At 39.4% G+C, this 17,402-nt stretch overlaps 1 protein-coding gene across 5 annotated transcripts in view; it reads left to right on the top strand.

The window, feature by feature from the left end:
- The first annotated feature begins 16,262 nt into the window (after positions 1-16,262).
- serac1 (serine active site containing 1) overlaps positions 16,263-17,402 on the top strand; it is a 45,964-nt gene continuing 44,824 nt past the window's right edge. The window contains exon 1 of one of the 5 annotated variants that reach the window (XM_039747783.1): positions 16,263-16,430. Coding sequence is in view for 3 of the 5 variants with exons in the window: in XM_039747786.1 (XP_039603720.1) it covers positions 16,690-16,878 (189 nt within the window). In the remaining 2 variants the exon portion in view is untranslated. Of the gene's footprint in view, positions 16,431-16,492; positions 16,879-17,402 lie in introns of those variants that run through there. The other 4 variants (XM_039747784.1, XM_039747786.1, XM_039747785.1 and 1 more) reach the window with 4 other exon arrangements.

Below are 17,402 nucleotides of genomic sequence, written 5' to 3'. Positions count from 1 at the left end.
TGCCCAATATAAATTTAGTTACCACACACAGGTTCTAGAGGCACTCCATTACACAATCATTAAGGTTCTAGATAATGTACATGTCTACCAGTCTGGAAGGGGGTCCAAACCTGTTTTTAATTCTCCACAGAACAACAGTCATAGTGTTCAAGTAAAGTGTTAGATATGGCTTAGTTTTTAATTTTTCTTAGCAAAATAACACATTTCTATCTAATTAGGGGTTTTTGAACAAGGAGATTCCAAATATCTATGTAATAGTTGTGAACTATTATAAACATTTGCAGAAAATATTTTACACAGCTTGCATTGGCAATTTGTTTTGTGTATTGGTGATGGGGTGAGGTCACATGAGTCACATTGTCTGACATCAGTAACACGACAGCTTTAAATAACACTCCACCCAAAAATAGTATTTTTTTTATATGTCACTTACCCCCCTGTAGTTTGTAATAATTGTAAAGCCATTTTCTTGTTGACAAATTAGATGTGAAGATTCAAACTCAATTGGTCCAATTCTGGAAAACAGTAAATGATGTGGAAAACATTTATGGAAAAGAGAGAAAAAAATTCTCACATAACTCGTGTTGCATAATCCACACGTCAGTTTCTTTCAGAAAACATTGTAGATCAGCAAGAAAGGTGTAATTCCAAAGATATTGTGCATTTGATTGGAAGATCCAACTCCCCCACTCATTAATTGGTCAAGAATGTTGTCTGAACAGTATTCTGGGAATTACATATTTCCTGTTGATCTTCAAAGCTAAGTTTTCACAAAGTAACTGATAATAATATCTTTGCAAAAATTACATGCATTTTGTATGTTTTTACCATATGAATATATAATGGACATGTGGATTATGCAACACAAGTTACATGAGATTTTTGTTTTCCTTTTTTCCATGGACTTTTTTTACATCATTTTCCATTGTCCAGAATTGGTCACTACAGGGTCCCATTGAGTTTGAATCTTCTATATATATTCTCCACATAAACATCAGAATAAATTGTTTCTTGGCCACGCCTACAAACAACATATACAATAAAAACATCATTTTTGGGTGAAGTATTCCTTTAAAACATTGCCACTGGCATTTACATCTTATTAAATTTTGCAGATATGTCTTAAAAAATTGGTTTTTGTTTCAATTCTCTTTGGTTTTCTTGACATTGTTGCTATACCTTTTAGGTTACATTTCAGTTTTGGTGATCTGACTTTTAGCTCTAAGCCTTTTGTGGTTTTTGACCACCACTATGTCTGCTGATCGTCCTTACTTAAAATACTGCTTCTCCTGCAAAGTCAGTATACAGAGAGTATAGTCAATAATCTCGGGTGATGGTCCTAGCAAAATCTCTTCAAAAGCAACTTTCCATTAATTCACAATTAATTTTAAAACACCATCTTAAGATCTGCATTATTTCCTCACCTTTGCTAAATTCAGCTACTGTAAGTAGAGAACTGCAATTCCACCAGCACCTCAGAATATGTAATCCACCTGAAGCTGAGCATGTTGAAGCCGAGCCAGCCCGTACTTGGATGGGAGACCATCTAGGAAAAGCTTGGGTTGCTGCTAGAAGAGGTGTTAATGAGGCCATCAGGGCTCATGTGGGCTGTATGTGGATCCTAATTCCCCAGTACAGTGATGGGACACTATACTGTAAAAGTTGGCAGTGTCCCATCCCTGGTAATTTCCTGGATAAATTGTCAATCATGGCTGTATCTATTCTAGCCCCTAATAATCCCCTGTTCCCTATTGGCTAACTACCTCTCTCACCCCTTCTTCACTTAATAGCTAGTGTGTTGTGTGGTGAGCATACTGGTGCAAAATGGCTGCCATCGCATCATCCAGGTGGATGCTATACATGGGTGGTGGTTGAAGTGATTCCCCACTGTCTATGTAAAGTAGGTTTAGCAGTTTTGAAAAGCTCTATAAATGTAATTTATTCTTATTCTTATTGACCACACAGTCTTAATCTGGTTAAGCAAAAATGGAATCCACCAGAGAATAGCAATAATCATGAAGTTATCAGGACTTATCTCTTGTTTTCCAAAATATATCCCAAGATAGATGAAAAGTAACACTTTCTGACTAATATTGGCCATGTTACTTTTGGACAGAAGCTGCATTCCATAGTATGAACATCATGCCAGCAATCTAATATGAAGGATGTGGTAAAAGGGTTAGGGAAAGCTTCACTGCATCATGACTTAGAAGACTTAACATAATAAAAAAGAAACATTAACTCTGCTTTGTATCAGAGGGTTCTTTAGCAGGACAACATGTCATCCACCCATGAGCCAAAACTTAGGCACAGGTGGGTTATAGATTGAAAGCAATCATCCAAAGCCAACAAGACATTATGCATCAGAATGACTGAACAAAGAACTAATGTGAGCTGTCAAAATTCAGGTCTGTTGTGTCACTATTTGAAATATGTAAATTTGACTGATGTTTATCAGTACTGCAATTATAAGTCAGCCAAAATTCCTCCACTGTGCAATAAGAGATTTATCACTAACTACTAGAAATATCCAGGTACAGGTAATTACTTTGTAACAGTTTTTGAACACAAGTCATAATTATTTTTTCTGATTGTGCACTGGGTACTGTGTTTCAGTTTCACATAAAATAAATTACATAACTATGAATATATTATTTTATTAATTCAAAGAGGATCATATGTGTCTTAAGTTTTGGTTAAAACATAGTAACAGTCACTATGAAAAATGCAAAAATCAAGAAATCAAATGGGGCAAATAATTTTGAATGACCCTATCAACACAGATAAATAAACACAGTGTTTATTCTGAGCAGATTCAGTTGGTGATCTCTTCTGCAAGAAGTTGTATCCTGACACCCTTTAGTAAGGTACAGTGACTTGTTGCTCACAGTGAATTTATGTCACCATCTTCTTCAATGACTGAAAGATCTGTTACAGTGAACAATTATAAAATTCTAAGAATTTCATAATTTGTCATGTTTCTTGATTTATTTGTAAATGATTTTCAGGTAGTTCAGTATTTTGAGACATAAGGGTGGCCCCAAGTGGTGATCAATGAGATGTTCACATTCCAATGTGCTTGAGAAATAGCTTCATTATTGCCTTCTTTCCACTCTGGCAGTTCCAGGAAAATGCATAGCCTTAGTTATTGTTCAAATGCAATAACCGATTTAATGTTGTATGTGCCATTACCATGCGCTTTCCTGTTTCTAACAGCCTAGTTCCTGATGACAGGGCTATGAGACCAAACACAGTACATCTGCTGCTTTGCATTCTTCCTGTCTCCTCTTACTAACACACAATTGCAGTCAAAATGGTGCAGTCAAGGTAGCGGTCATCTGTGTTTCCTCCCTTCCCTTTCCTTACTAGCCTTGGGAATGACAAGTCAGACAGCTGTTTGAATACAGTATTCAACCAACATATTAAATATTATGACAAATATACTGCTGAACTGGCTCAGTGTATTCTCTGACGGCAATAATATAAACAACTAAAGTTAATAAACTCAATGTTTGTCATATGACTAATGATAAATGGATAGATAATCTCAGCATTTGAGTTTATGGACATAATAAATCTATTTCCCAAACCTGAATTGATAGGGTCTATGCTGTAATCATCAGGTGCCTTCCAGGAACCAATTATTAATGGGAGGCTTGGGCACATTTCCTCAGCCAGGGAAAGTTAAAATGAGAAACCAGCATATTTTGTAACTCTTTGGGATATCGAAGAAAACCATAATACCAGAGAAAATTACAGTGAAATCACAGTGAGAGTGTATAAACTTTGCACATAGAAATTAAACTCAGCTGCCTGGTCTGTAAATTAGTACTACAGTTGAGCTGGATTATCTTTTAATATCTGATATGAATGCCACAAAATATGTAAATTCACCAAAAATTTTAAGAGAGGTATTCAGATAATCACACAGAATTATACCAAGGCCAATGAATGTAAAATGTAATGTAAAACCCTTTTGGTGCTGCATCAACTAAAGACATAGCATCAGATTTTCTAAGCCAAATTTCACTAAGAAGGATCAGACTTTTTACTGAGTATAATGTTGTTTACTAAAGTATCTTTATTTCCATGTTAAACTGTGAAAGATTTTTGGGACAGTTTTATACTTTCTCGTCAGTCAGTTATTCTCCAGCCCGTTATATCCTAACACAGGGTCACGGGGGTCTGCTGGAGCCAATCCCAGCCAGCACAGGACACAAGGCAGGAACAAATCCCGGGCAGGGCGCCAGCCCACCGCAGGGCACACACACACACCAAGCACACACTGGGGACAATTTAGGATCGCCAATGCACCTAACCTGCAGGTCTGTGGGAGGAAACCAGAGCACCCAGAGGAAACCGGGGACACGGGGAAAACATGCAAACTCCACACAGGGAGGACCCGGGTAGCAAAATCTGATACTCTGTACTGCAAGGCAGCAGCGCTACCACTGTGCCACCGTGCTGTCCCTTTATACTTTCTATTTTATTTTAATTAATTTACTTATACAGGTATCTCTGGTGGGAGCAAAATCTGCTACAGATCACATCTCCTCAATATAATCTTTGTTAGTGTTCTGACTGTTCTAGAAAGAGACAGATTTTAAAAAATAAAGGACAATAGGATGACATATAACCTGAAAAACCTTGCCAAGATCAAAACTGAAAAGTCACACTGATCTGTCATTAAACCCAAAATCAGAAATTAGGACTCATAGTAACAATTACAAAGCCTTAAAGCTGTTTTTTTCCTATAGGGATCACTAAATAAAAGCACACAATAAATTTCAGAGATTCTATCTGCAATCTCAGATTACTAGGAACGCCATACTGGGTTGATTTCATGTACGCAAAATATAAGTGCACATAATAAATAATAAAGGCGTTGCAAAAGCACAGAAATGATTCCCAACATGTTTAAGTATACTTATAAAGTTAAAACAAATGTTACTACTTTTTTCCACATAGCTAAAAACCCCAAATAGGAGCCACATTGCCCCTGCAAAATACAAAAGATATTAAAAAATGTTTAATGCGACCAAATCATAACAGAGACAAATAAGTTCTGACCTTTCCTTGCATCTTTGGTGCAAAAAGAAATGAAGTTCCTGTTTAATACCTTGTGGCAATGTGCAGCAAAGATGGATGTTTCATTGTTGGTAATGTGGAAGACTGCCGGCTTCCGAGGCCGGTCCGCACCCCCAGGCCGACAGGAGGAGCTCTCCCGACAGCGGATCATGCCCCGAGGTCCAGCAGGGCCTTATGGACTCTGTGGTGTTTATACACAGCCCTGCTGGATACCTTGGGCGCCACCAGGAGTCGCTGTGGGGACTTATGGGCTCTGTTGTGCCTTATGACCGGGAGTACGCCACGGTCCGCGTGACAGGAAGGTATGGCGTGCTCCCGGGTTGAAGTAATGGACTGATTGCCCTGACCCGGAAGGAATAAGGAACTGTGGACTGCTGGGACAGGAACACCTCCGGGTCAGGGGCTATAAAAGGACGCTGCCTCAGTCCAGACACTGAGCTGTGCTGGGTGGGAGAGGAGCAAAGTGTCTGGGCGAGGAGGAGAGGTCATTGTGTTTATTATTAGTGTGATAAAGAGATTTGTGAAGAGTGTGGAAGGTGCTTGGTGCACTGTGGAAAAGAATAAAAAGATTCTTGGACTATTACCTGGTCTCCGGAGTGTGCCTGAGGGTTCGAGGGTGCACTACTGCCCCCTACTGCCACAGTAAGAAAGTCCAAACTATCCTCAATGTTAAAAATCTTGGAACCTGGGAGGCATGGTACTTTAACTGGTGGGTTTGTATAGTTTGGAATTCTAACATTCGGGACTAATGAATTGCCAATTATGAGTACATTCTAAATGTCAGCCTCAAGAGAAATGTGGTCCAAATTGTTGATGTAGTTGACAAGGGACTACATTTTGACTGCTCGGACCATTGTCTCAGTGTTATCAACAGTGAATTGGCTGAATTGGTGCGGCTGATTTTAGCCAAGCACTGACCACAGTGGACTCTGGAGAACATTGACACTGGATAAGAAATGGGTGAATTGTCTGAAAAAAATAACACATTTTGTTTGCTTAATTAATACCAGATTCCCAATGCACACCTGTAAAGCATGTAGTTTTTCCACTAACTCTATCTATACTGCAGGCAGGAATACCTAAGCCATACATACTGCAGGACACACTAGAAACAAATGTTTCCTTGCCTCTATTTCATTGACATTGTAAGTGTCAAATTGGATGGACTGGCATTCCAACTGAGGTTAAGGATAACTTCCTACCCTAACAGGAGGCCCTAAATGATGCAGAGCAGGGATGGTCTTTGAATTCTGCCCCAGTGGGATGACTGAATAATGGATGGATGGGGGACTAACAGATTTCAGGAATAATTGGTCCCCAGACATGGCAGGTAGCAGTATCTCACTGATGGGATCCCAGCTCACTGGGTTGGGACTTGTAGTATGGAAGGGCAGCCCTGTCGAAGGGAATATCTCTGTTCAGCAGGAGGTCAGAGTCAGGAGGTAGTGGATAATGTTTGAGAGGGAGGAGGAACAAAAAAGAGACAGAAGTACTTATTTACTTATTTATTCATTTAGTAGTTGTATATATGGTACTGTACTGCATTGATCTTGCTCAAGACATGCTTCTGTAATAAATATCTCTTTACTCCAAATGAATTTGTGTCTTACTAAGTTGTGTCTGGTGTTTGGGGCTCTGGGGTGCACCCCTAGTGTCCACAACATTTTATAAAGTACTTTGAGCCATACCCTGTGTGTGAAAATGTGCTACAAAAATAAATGTTTTTTTTTGCGAGCAGGTGGAACTTATGTTTCATGTTAAGTTCATCCCTTGATTGTGTTCCTTCTGTTGCTGAAAAGTTCACCTGGTTGGCTACGAGATATTTTGATTTTCACCACAGGCTGGAAGTTTGACTCTGCTCTTCTTGTTCCGTGCCTAGTCCTATGCCAGGCTTTTGCTGTAAGGGTGTTTTTTTCACTGGGCACCTGTAAGTTATCTAAGAATCTCATCTACTGTTGCTATACACTCAGATCACGGGTGATGTTAATATGTTTCACAACATGATTCAGTCATTTGTCATTTAAGTTGACAAATCTGAATTTGTCTAGTGCAGGTGTGTGGCTGAGTGAGTCCTCTGATAGACTGGCACCCTATGCAGGTCTGTTTCCTGTTTCCTGAGTTCCCAAAGACCCTGAATTGGATTAAACATTTGGGAATGTAGTGTATTGTATATTTTCTAGGTAATACAGAAACATGTTTTCTAAAGATACTTTTCTGCTTGAAAGGAAAATGAGGAAGTGGGTCTCCAGACAGAAGTAGAATATATTTAATAGGAAAACAAATTCAGAAAAGTATGAAAATGAGAAAGGAAGAAAAATGTCTTCCACAGTAACATAAAACAAATCATCTGTATTTTCCCTGTTTATTCAGTTTGCAGTAGCACGAACGATACTTATCTCAGCAGGATAAAGACAGGTGGGAACCAACCCTGAAAATGTCACTAGTATGTTGGAAGGCACAGTCACAAACATACCCACACTGGCCAATCAAAATTTAACACATGAACAAAAATTATGAGAATGGGAAAAAAATAATGAGTCTTTTAATATGAAGGACCAGAATGGATAAGTAATTAAAGCATAAAATAATACTTGATTCAACTTGATCATGATTTTGTGAATTTCCCCTTGGAATTAATACAGTATCTATCTATCTATCTGATAATCCCTTGCTGCCATGTACAGTATAGAGATTCAAAGGTTGTATTTCTTAAAATCTTAAAATCGTTTCCCTCATAAAACATGCTAAAATTTCCTTTATTTTTATTAATTTTCTGTGATGGCTTTATTATGCAGGTAGTTTGTCTTCCAAAAAAAATATGTTAATTGGTGACTCCAAATTGTCTCTATATACATGAGTCTAGGTGTATGAGGGAGTATGCCCTGAAATGGTCTGGCACCCCCTATCTAGGGTTAGTTCCCAGTGCTAAGAGGATAGACTCTGTCCTATAGAACTGTCACACGTGTACAAGTAGGGAACAAGCTGGGATCCTGATGCTTGACATGAAAGTGGGGATGGGTTATGCTGTGTAAAGTGAGACAAACTCAAAGAAAAAGGTTTGGGGGGTTGAAAAAAAGAGTTGCGTGATAACTCCACCATGTAATCTGTTGAGACTGAGTCACAAACAAGGACTGAATGCAAAGCAAAGGTGGTAAGCTTTAATGGCTGAGGGAAAGGAAGAGGTGGGTCATCTGGAGGGAAAGTAGATGTGAGGTCATCTGTAGGTGTGATCAGAAGACAGAAGAGGAAGGGGACTAGGTCTTGCTGCTCCGTAAGAATAGGATAAGAGGAACTAGCACAACTGATTACCTCCTGTACCTATGTTTTGGCATTAGATAGACTCCTCTGCTGCCTCCCATGCGCATGTTTGTGACAACAGTTGCACACATACTAACCTCTCCCTCTATTGCAGTCCCCAAGTGGAGGAGCAGACCAGGAACTCACCCTGACACCACTTCCAGAGTGGTAGAGAAGCCCCTCTCCTTCTGGCCATCTCAGTATATAAATCGCACTTTGACCAGAAGAGAACAATCAATGTCAATCCTGCAGTTGCCAATGCCATTTCAACCACAGAAGCATTCTTAGGAAAAAAATCTATTTTGTTAAAGGGCTCACCATTTTGCATTCTCTATATTTTCGGTCCTTTAATTGACATTATTGCCACAATTAAACAAGGTGAGTCAGACCTCAAACTTTCATCCAGTTCTGTTGTGTTTATGTACATATGACACAGACTTAAACTAAATTAGGAAGGTTCGATAAAGACGGCTGAATAAATATATTTTTAAATACAAAAATACTGCTATGCACTGTAATTTTGAAATAATTAGACTAACATATTTAAGGGATTATTTTATTTTTTTTAATTTCAAAACCACTTTTAGCTTGAACTTCAAATCTTGAAGTTCATAAGCATGCAACCTATAATCCCATCATATACAATACATAATAAAGTGCTCTACTGATTTATTTACAAGCACCATATTGACATTTTCTATTATACATCTCCCACTCTAATTCAAGCACTGATTTATACCACAGTGACCTAATCTGAGTCTACCTATAATTACATCAACTCTTCTTGAATAGAGATTATTAATTCTGTATGCACATTATGAACCAATTATTTGATACAGATGTCTGACTTTAATCCTTTTCTATAGGCTTCTTTTAAAATCTTATTTTTAATTACGGTACACTTCTCATTTCACTCCTAGCCCAAGGCCCTTCAATATCCAGCTAGCAGTTAATGTAAAGCCTACTTTGTCATTTTGTCTGCAATGTCTTTCTCCATAATTTCTTTGTGGAAAGGCACCGTTATTATGCATTATCAAGCCAGATACCATGTCTTTTATTTCCATATTTAACTGTAGTTTAGAAGGTGTATTTTCAGATTTTAATTTAGCAGGATATCTCAGATACCCACTCCAGGAATTAAACAAGTACCATTAGTTCAGCGGAAAAGACAATCTACTGAATAATCCTTTGGACGTTGCTTTTTTTAAATTCCATAACGTACAGCACTGCAAATTCTCTGTTATTTAAAATCACTTTTAATCCATCTATATAAAAACTAATAAATCCTCATTTTGCCAATCCTGGTAATTCAGGAAAAATAAGTGTGCAATGCAAAAGAATAAAATATTAGAATTTTATCTTCCACTGGTAAATCAAAAGCAAGTCTCATAGAGAATCGGGTTGTCCAGATGAAAATAACCTTATCGATGTTATTCCATACTTATTTAAGTAGAAAGGTGTCACTGATTTTCTTGAACATTTGCAATAAGAACCTCTCCTTGCAAAGTAATTATGAACGCCTGATTAAATTAAGAATGTCCAAGCCGGATGATTCATTCTGTTTTAAATGTGGACAGTAAATAAGATGGTGCTAGTTCCTGCTAAGGTATAAATGCAGTTCTTCCATTTTTATAAATAAGGCTGCATATTATGCTATGTAATGAGGTCAGTCTATCATGTCATATAATGCACTTGTAATAACATCATAAGCATGCAACCTATAATCCCATTGTGTGAAATATGGTGAGCACCTCAAATAAGTCATGAGGTCACATGAAAATGCTATTTGTAAATATTGTTAGGTTGTCTATTATGATTTAAATGGACAATTTTCAATATTTACATTTTTATAAACTTAATTGTAAAATAAAATATACTTTAAACTGCCAACTTTTATCACAAAGTTCAAATTCTGGTTCACATTTTATGGTCTTATGTATTTTGTACAGTACATTGCAGTTCTTACTTGCATGACTCCCAGAGGCTAGTAGCAGCAGTACAATACCATCACATGCAATGAATAGAATAGACCACCATACAATATAAAAGTATGGTCTCTGAAAATATTTCATCACAATGGGAGGATGTCCCACTGCTCTATATTCACTGAAACAGAATTTTTATATTTTCATTGGCAAAGGGATAATATTTGTAATTTTAAAGATGGTTGGAAAAAGAGATTGAGTCAGTGAAGGATTACAACTGTCTGTGAAAAAGCCAGCTAACTGGTCACTAAAAATTTTCAAAACACATCATGAAATTCCTCTCATAATACTCCAGTGGGCTCATTTAAATACTCTCAACATCAACTCACAGAAAGATAAAAAGATGAATAATTTAAGCTGCAAAGGAGCTGCTCTAAGTTTTATGTATTGTGATAACTGTTGCTTTTAAAGAGTCTGTGAATGTTTTTAAAAATAAAGCATTTTATATCAAAAAAATAAAAGGGTACGCCCTCTACCCTACCTTTTTTTGATATAAAATGCTTTATTTTTAAAAATATTCACAGACTCTTTAAAAGCAACAGTTATGTTATCACAATACATAAAACTTAGAGCAAATAACATTTTGTCATGCACAGTATTGTCCTTTTTTTAAAAGAGCAGCCCTTTACAGATGCATGTTTTCACTATGTGCATTTGTTACTCCACCCTTTTGTCACCACTCACTTGCCAGGGTGCTTTTGTCAGTGTGCTATTATTTTTAATTGTTTTTATTAATTTAAGAAACAGCATATTAAGCCGTTCCCAGCAGACCCTCTCAACACGTTTGGGCCTACCAGGCCTGAACGGCATCTTCCTCCACCATCAAAGCCAACTCACCACCAGGTGGTGATCAGTTGACAGCTCCGCCTCTCTCTTCACCTGAGTGTCCAAGAAATGTGGCCGCAAGTCCAACGACACGACCACAAAGTCGATCATCGAACTGAAGCGGTCAGGCCCGGTAGGCCCAAACGTGTTGTGAGGGTCTGCTGGGAACGATTGGCAGAGTCCCCTGTCAGAAGTAGCTTCAACTCCCACCTTCGGCAGAACTTCAACCACTTCCCGAGGGAGGTGGAGGACATTGAATCCGAATGCGCCATGTTCCGTGCCTCTATTGTTGAGGCGGCTGACCAGGGCTGTGGCCGTAAGGTGGTCGGTGCCTGTCGTGGCGGCAATCCCCGAACCCGTTGGTGGGTTGGTGAGGGATGCCGTCAAGCTGAAGAAGGAGTCCTATAGGACCTTTTTGTCCTGTGGGTCTCTGGAGGCAGCTGATAGGTACGGCAGGCCAAGCGGAATGCGGCTTCGGTGGTTGCTAAGTCAAAAACTCGGACATGGGAGGAGTTTGGAGAGGCCATGGAGAACGACTTTCAGACGGCTTCGAGGAGATTCTGGTCCACCGTCTGGCGTCTCAGGAAGGGGAAGCAGTGCAGTGTCAACACCGTATATGGTGGGGATGGTGCGCTGCTGACCTCGACTCGGGACATTGTGGGTCGGTGGGGAGTACTTCGAAGACCTCCTCAATCCCGCTAACGTGCCTTCCAATGAGGAAGCCGAGCCTTGGGACTCTGAGGTGGGCTCTCCCATCTCTGGTACTGAAGTCACCGAGGTGGTCAAAAAACTCCTTGGTGGCAGGGCCCCAGGGGTGGATGAGATACGCCCGGAGTTCCTCAAGGCTCTGGATGTTGTAGGACTGTCTTGGTTGACACATCTCTGCAACATTGCATGGACATCCGGGACAGTGCCTCTGGATTGGCAGACCGGGGTGGTGGTCCCCCTCTTTAAAAAGGGGTACCGGAGGGGGTGTTCCAACTACAGAGGGATCACACTCCTCAGACTCCCTGGAAAAGTCTATTCGGGGGTTCTGGAGAGGAGGGTCCGTCAGATAGTCGAACCTTCGGATTCAGGAGGAACAGTGTGGTTTTTGTCCTGGTTGCGGAAGAGTGGACCAGCTCTACACCCTTAGCAGAATCCTGGAGGGTGCATGGGAGTTTGCCCAACCAGTCTACATGTGTTTTGTGGACTTGGAAAAGGCGTTCGACCGTGTCCCTTGGGGAATCCTGTGGGGGTGCTCTGGGAGTATGGGGTACTGGACCCCCTGATAAGAGCTGTTCGGTCCCTGTACAACCGGTGTCAGAGCTTGGTCCGCATTACTGGCAGTAAGTCGAGTCCATTTCCAGTGAGAGTTGGACTCCGCCAGGGCTGCCCTTTCATAACTGTTATGGACAGAATTTCTAGGCGCAGCCAGGGTTTCGAAGGGGTCCGGTTTGGTGGACTCAGGATTGGGTCACTGCTTTTTGCAGATGATGTTGTCCTGTTTACTTCATCAGGCCGTGATCTTCAGCTCTCTCTGGAACAGTTCGCAGCGGAGTGCGAAGCGGCTGGGATGAGAATCAGGACCTGCAAATCCGAGACCATGGTTCTCAGCCAGAAAAGGGTGGAGTGCCCTGTCAGTGTTGGGGGAGAGATCCTGCCCCAAGTGGAGGAGTTCAAGTATCTCGGGGTCTTGTTCACGAGTGAGGGAAGAATGGACCGTGAGGTCGACAGGCGGATCGGTGTGGCATCCACAGTGATACGGGCTCTGCATCGGTCTGTCATGGTGAAAAAAGAGCTAAGCCATAAGGCAAAGCTCTCAATTTACCAGTCGATCTATGTTCCTACCCTCACCTATAGTCATGAGCTATGGGTAGTGACCGAAAGAACGAGATCACGAATACAAGCGGCTGAAATTAGTTTCCTCTGCAGGGTGTCTGGGCTTTCCCTTAAAGATATGGTGAGAAGCTCAGTCATCTGGGAGGGGCTTAGAGTAGAGCCGCTGCTCCTCAACATCGAGAGGAGTCAGATGAGGTGGCTTGGGCATCTGATCAGGATGCCTCCTGGATGCCTCCCTGGTGAGGTGTTCCGGGCATTTCCAACTGGGAGGTGGCCCCGGGGAAGACCCAGGACACGCTGGAGGGACTATGTCTCCCGGCTGGCCTGGGAACGCCTAGGGATTCTCCCGGAAGAGCTGGAAGAAGTGGCCGGGGAGAGGGAAGTCTGGGCCTCTCTGCTTAAGCTGCTGCCCCCGCGACCCAACCCTGGATAAGCGGAAGAGGATGGATGGATGAAAATAAAAGGGAATTGTGAGTTTATGTTGCTGAGTTAATGTTTTAAATGTAATTGACATTACTTTGTGTTCTGTGTGGCTTTGGATCCCACCATTCTGCATTTCAAAGCAGGAAGATAAATCAGAAAAATACCTGCTACTGAATTAATTTGAGTAACAAAGTATTAATGAATATTAATCATTAATATATATTATTAATATATGTGTTATTTCATATAATAAAGTATATACAAATACTGTACATTACACCAGTATCTAATATATAACCTGACATGAATATTTAGCCATACCTTCCATTCCTATGTCCAAATGAAAGGCACTTCATCATAGATATGGGAAGGAACTCTTTAAATAAATAAATACATAAATGGGTAAATAAATACAAACACACACAGACACACACACACACACTATATGTTTTGTTTTGCTTCATACACATTTCATTGATATTGATTTATAAAAAATATCTTTCCAGTAAATAATGTTTCTAAATGTATTTTTTCCAGTGTGCATTTGTCAATGCACTCTTTTGTCTGCATGTTATTCTTGTGCAAGCAAAATTAATTCATAACATCAAAAGTTATACCTAAAAATTTTAATTCTGATCTTCACTTTGCTGTATTTTATAAAAGCAAAGTAGAAGACTCCAGAATTTCCAGAATATTGCATATACTGATACCAATTTGCTCCCTATCACTCCTTCATATTCATGATGAATGTCTGAATTTTTATGAAAAAAAAATGATACCAATGTTCCAACAACCTTCAGGCAAATAGTGCTTGATAGTAATGCTTGCAGAATTTAGGGAATAAATGCTTTTACTCTACTAAATGAGACTATCCATCCATCCATCCATTATCCAACCCGCTATATTCTAACTACAGGGTCACAGGGGTCTTCTGGAGCCAATCCCAGCCAACACAGGGCACAAGGCAGGAAACAAACCCCGGGCAGGGCACCAGCCCACTTCAGTAAATGAGACTAGCTTTCCTCTATTTAAAATGAAAGATCATATCATCCTAATCCAGGTATAACGTTATCCATGTTTGTATACTTGGTGTGGTTAAGGAAAAGCTGTATAAAACAGGTGGCTCAGTGGTTAGTGCTGTTGGCTCACAACCTCGCAGTATGAGCACCACTTTGTGTTTTTGAACATTCCCACACATCCACCATCTCTATCTCCCCTGAGTATTCCAATTTTACCATACATGTTTAAAACGTACAGATTAAGTGAATTGATGACTCTAAATTGGCCTCCTGGCCTGGAAGTGCTTCATTGAGCACATCTTTACACTACTGAAAGCTAGTTTAAAAATAAATGGATGGATTGAACTAAAAATGGGTGTTGAATTTCATTGCTGCCTTAAGATTTTAAAACAGTCAAATTACACTGGGTATTTGGAATGTGTTCAAGCGTACCTAGGTTCAAAATTATGCCAAGAAAAATAAATTACGCAAAAACACTGCTTCTATTGTCATTTTAAACATGCATAACTTCCTCTACTGTCATTTTAAACATGTATAATGTCACATTACTGGATTAAGCTTTTAAAATGCTTTGTCAAAAATGTACAATTCTAATTACCACTCTAATTACAATGTTCAAAATACCAACCATTGGATTTTGTGAGAAGATGCTTGGCTGACAAAAGACTGCTGTGGGCTGGGACACCAACAGGGCACATTTAAATCCCACAAGACACATAGAAGTGTATTTTAAGGTCTTGTTGCATAATAGTAAATGAGTAATAGATGCATTTTTACAGTACATAAACTAAAGTGTTACCCAGTGGTCTAACAGTGCACACTAGAGGGCATATATTTACATGTATGAACATTGCCCTGTTAAGGGAAAAGACAGCTGATAGATGTAAAGTTTTCCACAAAAGTAGAGCTACCCAACCTCGAAAGTGATAATGGGGTGTGAACAATCCATCATGAGATTTGAACTTGCCTCACACTGAGGAATTTGGAATTTAGAGTCAGGATTTACTTTCAGGTGAAAGTTGAATCAGTGCATGGAAGAGATCATTGTCAAGTGAGAGGTGGAAAGAGAAATAAGGGAAGAAAGGTAGAGATTTGTTTAACTTTTGACTTGGGTAAATGTATTGTATGAGCCTCAACGCCAGATTGACAGGGGGTGAAGTGCTGCTGAGGTTGATTGTCTGTGTGGCATAGGCATATTCTCAAGGTGTCTAGACTTTCTTCCCAAATTCCTAAAGATGTGCAGATTAGATTAAAATGGTCTCAGTATATATAGTACATCCGTGATGTCAGTATTAGACCAATGATGAGTGTGATTCATTGATTGTTTTACCAGAGCTGTTTCCTGCTCTGTGCCCTCTGCTGCCATGATGGCTCTGGTCTTTGTAGACCCTTAATTGTATAAATTTGGTCTTATAACGTTAACACTACCAATAACACTGTCTGAACTGTTTTTAGGATGCACCGTTATTTCTATAATTAACTTCATTCTTTAAAACTGAAATATTAAGTGAATGCAGTGTCAATCTTTGATAGTTAGTAGCCCGAGTTATATCGTGACGTTCAGCTCAATTAACCACATCATATCGCACGCAAAGGTTATCCATATGCATCCGCATATTGCGAAAATAAAAAAAACACCATTCAAAACGTAGGAAGAACTACACAAATAACCGTTATCAGTTTAATTGTAACGCATACATGTATGTCTACAAACCTCATTATATCAACTACTCGCTTTTCACTCCACCCTATCCTCTCTCCACACCGTGATTGGTTTGTTTAGTCACGTGATGCTTAGGTCAAATGCGAGAGGTCAGAAAGAGCTTTCAATTACAAGTTTTAGGAAATCAAAGTGGAAATGTTGACTGCGATGTGAGATACTAGTGATTTATTTTGCTCGTCATTGATTGTCTGCATGTATAGCATAAGGAGTGGGGCATGTGTCAAGGAGGATCTGCTTTGACGCCATGAAGTATGATTTTATTTATCTAAGCTATAGATAACATGTTCTATATATATGTAAAAATATACATATATGTGTGTGTTTATTTTTAAGACGTCGTAATACGCTATTTTTAATTATGTTCTCTTGATTTTCTAGCATAAGAGTTCTCTCTTTGCGTATCCCGGAAAGTGTGGGAGTACCAAATTCAATTCTGATTTAACGGTTAAATTATTTTACGCCTGTCAGGTTCCTACATTTGTATTAATGCGTTTTAAACGGAAATGATATGTATTTATTGCGTTGCGATTGTACAGTGGTTAACGCTGCACTCTTGCTGCTACAAAAACCTGAGCTTTGTCCTGCTGATTTATTCCTATATATTTATGAATGTGAGCGTGATTGTGCTCCGACGTCCAAGTTTCAAAAACTGAAGACTGAAAATGGATGGCAGTTTAATATATTTTTTCCTTCGATGGTACGTATTTGTATGGTCAAATTCGGGAAGCACTAGTGCGTAGTACTACGTAGGCGCAGAGGAGACTTAGGGTTCAAATTTGTGTCCAAATTGGGGTCATGCATCTCTTCTGTATAGAAGGCGAAATTCTCCCAAAATCACAATGATGCAAGCCCAACACAATCACTCAGGATCTTCAGTGAAGGTGGCTTAGCATTTGTGACTAACAGTTCGCTTCTTGAATTTGTATGGTTTACTGATGTAGAAAGTTTGAACATACATTCAGTAGTACGCCCTTATTCAGATAAGTGATTTTTTTTTTGTTTGGGCGCATCTTCCTCAACATTGTTTAACAATTATAGTATGACTACAATAAGAAGAATTATAACAGATTAATGTTAAAAGCTAAGAGTTTTAGAGTATGCCTATTTTATATTTAGGGATATTAGAATTCTTCAGTAGTAGTCTCATGAAATCTGCGATCTCGTCAATTATAAATATTTTCGCAAAATATATTGTACAATAAGAATTTCCCTGTTTCCTAA

The sequence above is a fragment of the Polypterus senegalus genome, chromosome 3, assembly GCF_016835505.1.
Source record: "Polypterus senegalus isolate Bchr_013 chromosome 3, ASM1683550v1, whole genome shotgun sequence".
Taxonomy (NCBI): Eukaryota; Metazoa; Chordata; class Cladistia; order Polypteriformes; family Polypteridae; genus Polypterus; species Polypterus senegalus.
Note: the sequence above shows the minus strand (reverse complement) of the source record. Positions and strands in the feature narration are given on the sequence as shown.